Genomic DNA, 9,169 nt, shown 5'->3' on the forward strand with positions numbered 1-9,169 from the left:
TCAACATTCGGCTCCATTGCTTATGTTTTTGACACACAGTACCTTAACTAGTTTCGGGGCCCCTTTTCAATAGGTCAGCAGGAGAGCCACTCATTGGGGAATCAACCAATATTCGGTTCTCTCTATTGGTCATGCGTATCACTAGCTCGTACGGATATCACCGCAAACAGTTTGTGGGGCTGCAAAAGTATAAGTCCCGCCAAGCTTTAGTAATATGGCGGTGAGGGAGCGGTAAGGCGGCCACCGCTATTTCAGTATCAAAAAAATGGAGAATCTAGCTGGCAGAAGACACGGCAGAATTACATAAGGTAGGGCGCCAAGAATTGTGAGTCTTGTACTTTTGAAACGCCACTGTAACTCTTGTATTTCATAGGAAGTGGGTCACTTTCCTTTCCTTCGGTACGCACTATACCATAGCGGGAGTCAAAGTGCTGATCGTCAAAGTCAATTTGTATCGGGGTAAGACGAGGGTCTGGCGTGTGTGCGTGCTTGTGTAAGCTATTCCGTGGAATTATCAATGATTCTGAACCTTGCACCCAATGACGGTTTTGTACAACACTTAGTCCATGATGCAGTATTCAATTCCTATACGAAGTACAGTGGCGGGTCAAATGTCTCCGACCACCCCCACTGACCGCCCACAATGCCGCCTTCCTATTATAGTATAGCGTATCTACGCGTGGGCGCGTAGAATAATCCACATTACGTCTTTTTTATTATTATTTCCATATACCACCCCCTATTATGCCTCGAACCAGAGCTTTACCAAGGCCTCCAGTGCCTAGGGGCCCTATACCAACACCCAGAATAGAGCCTGAGCCTCCAGCAACTCCGCAGCCACGTCAAAGAGGTGTTGTTAATCAAAGGAAGATTGATTGTTATTGTCATCCAGAGGGAAATATGAGGCTATATATACAACGAGAAGAACAAGTTGATTGGAAATCAACTTGATTCTGTATATAGATATTTCGGCATTAATTCCGATGGGACGGCTTGGTTCCTGATCTGCACCAGCCTTATATCACAACATTCCCCCTCAGAATCGTCCTGCTGGCAGGGCGATACTGGAATTGAGCAGAGCAGTCAGGCCTCGGTAAAACCACTCAAAAAACCTTCGTGGGAAAAGAAAGTGGAAAGAGCACCTGCGCTGTCATGCTTGTTGCCTTAGGTTTTGGATACGTCGATTCCCAAAAGACTACAGAACTTGGCAAAGGACGTTGGCCCTAATGGCTTGGTGAGACCATCCGCGGCCTGCTCCTCAGTGGGAACATACTGCAGGTCAATTTCTCCTGCATTCAGCACCGACCGCTGATAATGGAACTTGACATTGAAGTGTTTGGTCCGTTTGTGAAATTCGGGATTGCGGGAGAGCGCAATAGCGGATTGATTGTCAGCCATGATATTAGTGACCGGAGACCGATACAGATTTGTTTCTCCTAGAAAGGTGCGGAGCCACTGTAGATGTAAAATGGCATTGTATTGGCCAATGTATTCGGCATGAGTCGTGGACGTGGCCACTTCCCCCTGACGTTTGGACGACCAGGAAACCGGCGCTCCCGCCAGTTGGAACACGTAGCCAGACGTGGAGTATGCTCCATCCGTGACGACGGAGCCACCGAAGTCGGCGTCAGTGTATCCGATCAATTGACCATTTCGGTAGGTGATACGGTGAGATTGCGTGGCTTTGATGTAGCGAAGCAGTCGCTGAAGTGCGGCCTGGTGATGCGATTGCGGCCGGGATGTGAAGCGACTCAACATTCCGAGCGCAAACGCAATATCCGGTCGCGTGCCAACCATCAAATACATGAGCGAGCCGATAGCAGTTGCATAGCGAGCTTTTGCTTCTTCATCCGGAGGTTCCTCCTCTGGGCGAGTATTCAGGCTTTGCTTAGGATTCATCGGCGTAGACTTCGGCTGACAACTCTCCATGCCAAAGTCGGAGAGCACCTTCTGGATGTACTGATGTTGGTGAATAGACACGGACCCATCAACGTGATAGTCAAACTCGATCCCGAGGAACGAACGAGGGATGCCCAGATCGTTCAATCGGAACTCGGTTTGTAAGGCTCGTTGTACTTGTTCAATTTCGTGCGTATTTGCCGCAGCAACTAGAAAGTCATCGACATAAACGCAAACGACGCAGTCCGCTTTCCAGAAAACACAGTTGTCCGATTGGGCCATAGTGAAGCCCTGAGAAGCCAGGACGCGGTGGACGCATTGGTACCAAATCCGCGGGGCCTGCTTCAGCCCATACAGTGAACGGCGCAGCCGACACACGTACCCTGGTTCTTCAAAGCCTTCGGGCAACTCCATATAGATAGACGAATCGACGTCTCCATGGAGAAATGCGGTAACCGCATCGAATTGGTGGAGTTTCCATCCGCGCAACACGGCGCTGGCGACGATGCAGCGGACCGAGTCCATGCGCGACACAGCCGCAAACGTTTCGTGATAATCGATGCCATGTTTCTGCCGGTAGCCTTTGATGACCAGTCGCGCTTTGCGCGTTCCGTTGGTTTTGGTCTTGAAGACCCATTTGCACCCAATCACATGATCCCCAGCGGGGATGTCCTCCCGCCGAACCTTTTCCCATGTTCCGTGTTCGAGAAGCGACGCATATTCTTTCTGGATGGCGGCCCACCAGATTAGCTGGTCTGGGCCTGACACAGCTTCGCGGAAGGTTGCCGGGTCGGCTTGTCTGGCCGGTGCAGTATTCAATGCGCCTGCCGAGTACACCTTCCCCAGCGATTCCAGGAGACGCCGTGATGGTCTTCGTCTGCGACCATACATCGAATACCCAAGATCCGATGTCAAGTCGGTTTCCTGTTGGCTTGGATTGATCACTGGAGGTGTCTCATCCTCGCGCTCAGATGGCGGCTTCTCTCGTTCATTCGACCGAGGTAATGGCGACGCAGGAGGTGTTGGCAGCTCGCTGGCTGAACTTGGCATTGGTGGAAAGACAGATGATGGAGGAGCGTTGTCCGGGAGGTCGTTGCCTGTTTCCCCCTCGATGAGTGGCGCCACGGGGGTCCTCTCATCGAACTCGACATCACGGGAGAATATTGTCTTTCCTGAGTGGATTTCGTACAGCTTGTACTGGTTGGGTTCACAATAACCTAGCAGTCGGCACTCGGACGACCTCGGTCCGAGTTTGGCTCGATGCTCTTTTGGGATCAACACCCAGGCACGAGAGCCGATCCGGCGTAGATGCAAGAGCGAGGGCGGCTTCCCATAAATCACTTCATACGGTGTCCTTTTTCGCAGAATTGATGCTGGCGCGCGCAGCTTCAGATAGACTACCGTATCTATAAGTTCGACCCACCAGGAAGGAGGAAGGTTTGCATCGGACAGGAGCGTGTTGATCCGCTCCCGGATAGTGCGGTTCGTTCGTTCGGCCAGCCCATTCTGCCCTTTGCAGTATGGCGGCGAGGTGTCAAACTCAACTCCCTGGCGTTCGAGGTGTGTTCCGACCGGCAGATATTCTCTTCCATTGTCGGTAAGAAATCTTCTAATCTGGGCCCCAAATTGTCGGTGCACCCAGGCCTCAAACTGTCGGAACTTCTGCAGCGCTTCATGTTTCCATCTCATGGCATAGGCCCATGAGCCCCGAGAATAATCGTCAGTAAAGGTGATCACGTACCTGCTGCCATCTTTGGCAATCGGCATCTCCATGATGTCCGAGTGGATCAATTCAAAAATTCTCGTTGAATGCAGACGTGGCCGCCTTGCACGGGAGTTCCTCTTCTGATGCTGCTTACCCGACATGCACGCCGGGCAACGCGGCGTTGCCTGCAGTTGCGCCTGCGTCAGCGGTCGGTACGGAGTGCCGGTCTGCCGGAGGACCACCCTCAAGTCGCCCCGGTTCAGATGTCCCATCCGAGCGTGCCATAGCGCTTCGGAGGCCTGGTCCACTCCTTTGCCCGCATCTGCTTCGAGTATCACAGCTTCACCACCGAGTTCAGAGGTTGGCGATGCGCATCCTACGCCACTTGACTCTTCACGGCTGTCGACGTCCATGGCCACCGCCTGCGGTTCCAGGGAATCTGCATGGCCATAGGTCGTCGGCGCCCTCGCCAGTTGGACTCGTTCTCGAGATCTCTTGCTCACATGGCACCGCAGGATCAACAGATCCTCCTCCGCATGGTAGGCGGTCCCCACCGTTCGTCCTCGGCGTTGCACAAAGACGTTCTGCGGGTGCGCTACCACCGAGTAGCGGTCTCTTAGCAACTTCGGCACACTGATCAGGTTCATCCCGACGCGTGGCGCGAAGTATACGTTCTTGAGCACCAGGGGTTGGTTGAACTTCCCCCGGAGCGTGAGCTTCACCGTCCCAATCCCTTCGGCTTCCACTGGATCGCCCGCCGTGTCCAACATCTCGCGATGGGGCCGCAGACTGCTGAAGCAGCTCCGGTCCCAGCAGATGTGGCTGGTGGCAGCCGAGTCCAGGATCCACCGGGGTGACGGTGCGTGGGTATAGAGAGTCGTCACCCTCGCCCTCACAACATTGATCCGCGGTCTCTTGGAAGTCGGCGGGCCCTGCCGTTCTTCCACCTGGCTTGATGGTATACTTCGCAAATTGCTTCTTGGTGAGCCGGAAACACTCCGTTCGGCCTTCAGGGCATGGTCCCTGGACGGCTGTTCTTCTCGCTGTTTCTTCCAGCACTGCGCGACCACATGGCCGCGCTTCTTGCAGTAGTTACACTTTTTGGTATTCTTCTGCACGGTATTGATTGAAGGGCTATTCGATGCGCCAGACGCTCCATGCGGGAGCGTTGCGGCGTCCTTCCGCTGCACCGTCTGTTCTGCATTTGCCAGACGGTTTCCGATCGTGGTCGGGTTGACTGGATCTTTGTCATTTTGGATCGCATCTACAATCAAGATGTATTCTGGTCCGATCTGAGTCAACAGAATCGCAATGTGCGTCCGGTCGCCGATTGATCCGGGGACGATAGCATTCAACCGGTGTACTAACATCCGTACACGATCGACAAACTCGCGTGCACTGCCACAGCGCTCGCCTGTGGTCTCACGCAACTGGGCGAACAGCTCGCAGAACGTGGCGAGTTCCATCCGCCGATACCGTTCTTCAAGTTCATTCCAGAGGTCGCGAGATGTTTCGAGTCCCGCGACATGAATGCTGATGTGGGGGGACAAGTAACGGAAGATAGTATGGTAGGCCTCGGCTTCGCGGCGCGACCATTCACGGTGGCGCTCGAACGCCTGGACCTCCACTTCGAGGCGCGCGTCGATGGCGCGCTGCCTCACCGCCCCGCTGAGGTGGGGCTCCACCAAGGGGTGGATGTCCGCCGTAATAGGTTTGGCGTACTTGAACAGGCAGTCAGGACGCTGGAGGTCGCCCGACACCACGTCCCAGACCTGTCTCGCTTTGAGGTAGGAGGTCATGAGACGTTTCCAGGTAGCGAAGTTGTCGCTTCCTGTCAGAGGCTCGATGGCCGTGACGGCTCGGTCTGGGGAGTCATGGACCAGAGCCGACATGATGATAAGTTGATGAGTTGAAAGCGGGGTAGATATATAATCAAGATGGATAGATAAGATGTTTCTCAGATGAGTAGAGACGGCACCCGAGAGATTGCTCCCGGGCTCATAACCTGTTGTTAATCAAAGGAAGATTGATTGTTATTGTCATCTAGAGGGAAATATGAGGCTATATATACAACGAGAAGAACAAGTTGATTGGAAATCAACTTGATTCTGTATATAGATATTTCGGCATTAATTCCGATGGGACGGCTTGGTTCCTGATCTGCACCAGCCTTATATCACAACAGTAATCCAAAGAAAGATTGATTGTTATATTTGAGAAGGAAACATAGGACTATATATACATCAAGAAGAACAAGTTGATTTCCAATCAACTTGATTCTTCGTATAGATACATCGGGATTTATTCATCAACTTGTTCTTCTTGATGTATATATAGTCTATGTTCCCCTCTCAAAATATAACAATCAACCTTCCTTTGATTAACAACAGATTATTCTACGCGCCCACGCGTAGATACGCTATGCTATAATAGGAAGGCGGCATTGTGGGCGGTCAGTAGGGGTGGTCGGAGACATTTGACCCGCCACTGTATCTATGCCGTGTAAAACAATCCACTCACGTGACATCATTGTCGCGGGGCTGACGCAACCCGGACTTGCGCAAATTAGAAAACTTGCTTCACCAATTAGATTGTACACCCAAGTTTCGTGTCGCCAGCGCCGGTTCGTCGATTGTGCCTAAGTTTTCGCTGCACGATGCCAAACAAAACACCAAACTCCTGGGAAGAGGAACTCTCCCAACAAACGGAAAATGTGAATATGAACCAAGGTCTGAATGACCTCAGTAACGGCGATACCACGGACGCTACCGATTCTGGTTCCGTTGCTAAAACAACTACTGCTAAACCCCTGGATAAGAGTAGAGGTTCTATAGCCAGTGCTTCTGGCAAGTCTTCGGTCAAATTGCCCGGTCGCTCTATCTTAGCTCGCGGCAATATCGAAGCTGCCAAGGCTGCTCGTGCTGCCGATGCTGTCGCCAAAGCACAGCAGGCCGACGTCGATGATGCCACCCTGAAAGAGATATACGGAGAGAAGCGTGAGCACGTTAACGTTGTCTTCATTGGTCATGTTGATGCTGGAAAGTCTACCCTGGGTGGATCTCTGCTATATTGCACCGGCATGGTGGATGACCGTACGATGGAGAAAGTTAAGAGAGAAGCGAAGGAGGCTGGATGCCAATCCTGGTATATGTCTTGGGTTCTAGATCTGACGGAAGAGGAGCGAACCAAGGGTAAGACTGTGGTAAGCACTCCCTATCTGCCTAAAAAGTCCAGTCGTGGCTGGACATACTCTACATAAGGGCGACCATTTCGGTAAGAAAGCTGATTGTCCTTGAAGGAAGTAGGAAGAGCGCATTTCAGTGTCCAGGTTCCTCACCCCGAGGGCACTATTGAGCGACGTTTTTCCATTCTAGACGCTCCTGGACATTAGTCTTATGTTCCCCATATGATTGGTGGTGCTTCTCAGGCAGACCTTGCCTGCCTCGTCATTTCTGCCCGCAAGGGTGAGTACGAGACCGGATTCGAAAAGGGTGGCCAAACACGTGAACACGCCCTTCTTGCCTGTAACAGCGGTGTGCAAAAATTGGTCATTGTCGTCAACAAGATGGATGACCCCACTGTCGACTGGTGCAAAGCGCGTTTCGACCAGTGCACTGCTAAGGTTATTAAGTTCTTGGAAGCTCTTGGCTACAAGAAAAAGGATATTCTCTGTATGCCCGTTTCAGCCCAGCGTACGCTGGGTATCAAAGAACGCATTCCAAAGGACGTCTGTCACTGGTATAATGGTCCTTCCCTACTAGAATATTTGACGGACTTTGAGCTCCCTGAGCGTAAAATTAATTCTCCGTTCATGATGCCGGTCACTTCTAAGTACCGAGACATGGGCACAATGTGTGAAGGCCGGGTTGAATCTGGTGTCATAAAAAAGAACAGCAGCTACTTGTTGATGCCTAACAAAACCGAAGTTTTGATATCCGCTCTCTACGGCGAGACAGAAAACGAAATATCGACTGCCAGTGCCGGTGACCAGGTTCGTCTCCGTCTGCGTGGTGTCGAAGAGGAAGATCTACTCCCAGGCTTTGTGCTTTGCTCGCCGAAGCGTCCTGTTCACTGTGTGCATACCTTCGAGGCCAAGATTCGTATCTTGGATTTAAAGAACATTCTCACTGCCGGTTTCAATTGTGTGATGCACGTTCATTCTGCTGTCGAGGAGGTAACTTTTGCTCAACTTCTCCACAAGCTGGAGTCAGGAACCGGCCGCAAAAGCAAGCGTCCGCCGTCGTTCGTCAACAAGGGTCAGACAATAATTGCCCGCCTTGAGGTCACTAGCGCTGCTGGAGCTGTGTGCGTGGAAGAGTACACAACGCTAGAATCGATGGGAAGATTTACCCTGCGCGATCAAGTATGTCCAGTATATTGAAGCTAAGAGGTTCAAAAATAGTACTAACACGATATAGGGCCAGACCATTGCGATTGGTATGATCACTAAACTCATCCTCGGGGGCAACGAACATTAAATATGGATGACAACCCATGACTCGATTGTCTAAAGCGGAGAATGAGTTCGAAGGACAGCCCGTGGCATTGGTACGGTTCTTCACGATACCCTGGGAAATTACTGGCTTGCCTACAGAATAATCCCGGCGTTGAATCCTGTTAGAATATTCATATTTCAAAGCGACCCGAAAGCTTCATGCTGCACACTTGGTAGGTTCCGGAAATAGTGATCAATGGGAGGGTACAGCGATCCTGAATGTTGCTTTCTCCATATTCCTTCTTTCTGCCTCTGCTGCCCCCGCACGTAGAGCTTGGATTTCGTCTGGAATGTCTCCTTGGGTCTTCGGAACATCGCCCTTCTCGGCTAAGTGGGCCAGGCATCTAAGGGTCTGCGTGAGGAGTCAATAAAGCCTTTTACCAAACGCGGGTATAGCTCCCCGCGAAGGTATAAGAGAGTATAGAGATATAAAGCTGATTGTCTGGACAACCTGTTTTCGACTGTTCGGCAAGTATGGCCGGGATCTTGCCGGAAACCGTAGTTACGGTAAATTTGGTGACTAACCAGAAATACATCAAAGAAAAGATAGTGGGGACTTGGACTAGCTGAAGGGAGTTTGGCGCGCTGTTTATCCTATTCCAAAGTGAAAAGGGGATTGTAGTCAGTAAGCTCGGGCTGGGCAATATAATATCACTCCCAATTCAATAGCTGGAGTTATACAATAGCTTCCTACTCAATAACCCCATGCGCCGGTTTATCTGTAGAGGAGAGGGAAGAAGAGAGGGAAGCTATGCTACGTACATATAGGCATCTGCCCACTCTCCAGACCAATCGTTATTGGTCTGTATCCGGGAGTGGGTCAACCCGTCCAAATTATGCAAACATGCCCGTCCCGAACCTCCTCTATGTAGCTACACTACACATAGCAAGGCTTGTCTCAAGACACTATCTGTCTTATGACACTCTTTGTCTTGTATCAAGCTTTGTCTTATACCATGGATTGTCTAGAGGTGGGCACGATATCGCGATCATCGCGATGAGAAAACGATTAGTAATATCGTATCGTTATCGTATCGCGAAGGCTAGAATATTAGCGATACGATATCGCG

General features: G+C 51.3%; 1 protein-coding gene across 1 annotated transcript; it reads left to right on the forward strand.

Annotated features, from left to right (window-relative positions):
• Positions 1-6,260: 6,260 nt before the first annotated feature.
• On the forward strand, positions 6,261-8,082 carry N7478_001444 (Eukaryotic peptide chain release factor GTP-binding subunit; the record flags this gene model as incomplete). Its single annotated transcript, XM_056917659.1, has 3 exons — positions 6,261-6,806; positions 6,996-7,967; positions 8,023-8,082. The coding sequence occupies 3 exons, from the start codon at positions 6,261-6,263 to the stop codon at positions 8,080-8,082; spliced, it is 1,578 nt and encodes a 525-aa protein (XP_056785539.1).
• Positions 8,083-9,169: the final 1,087 nt, after the last annotated feature.

Source organism: Penicillium angulare, assembly GCF_028827245.1.
Source record: "Penicillium angulare strain IBT 27051 chromosome Unknown utg000001l_segment0_segment0, whole genome shotgun sequence".
Lineage (NCBI taxonomy): Eukaryota > Fungi > Ascomycota > Eurotiomycetes > Eurotiales > Aspergillaceae > Penicillium > Penicillium angulare.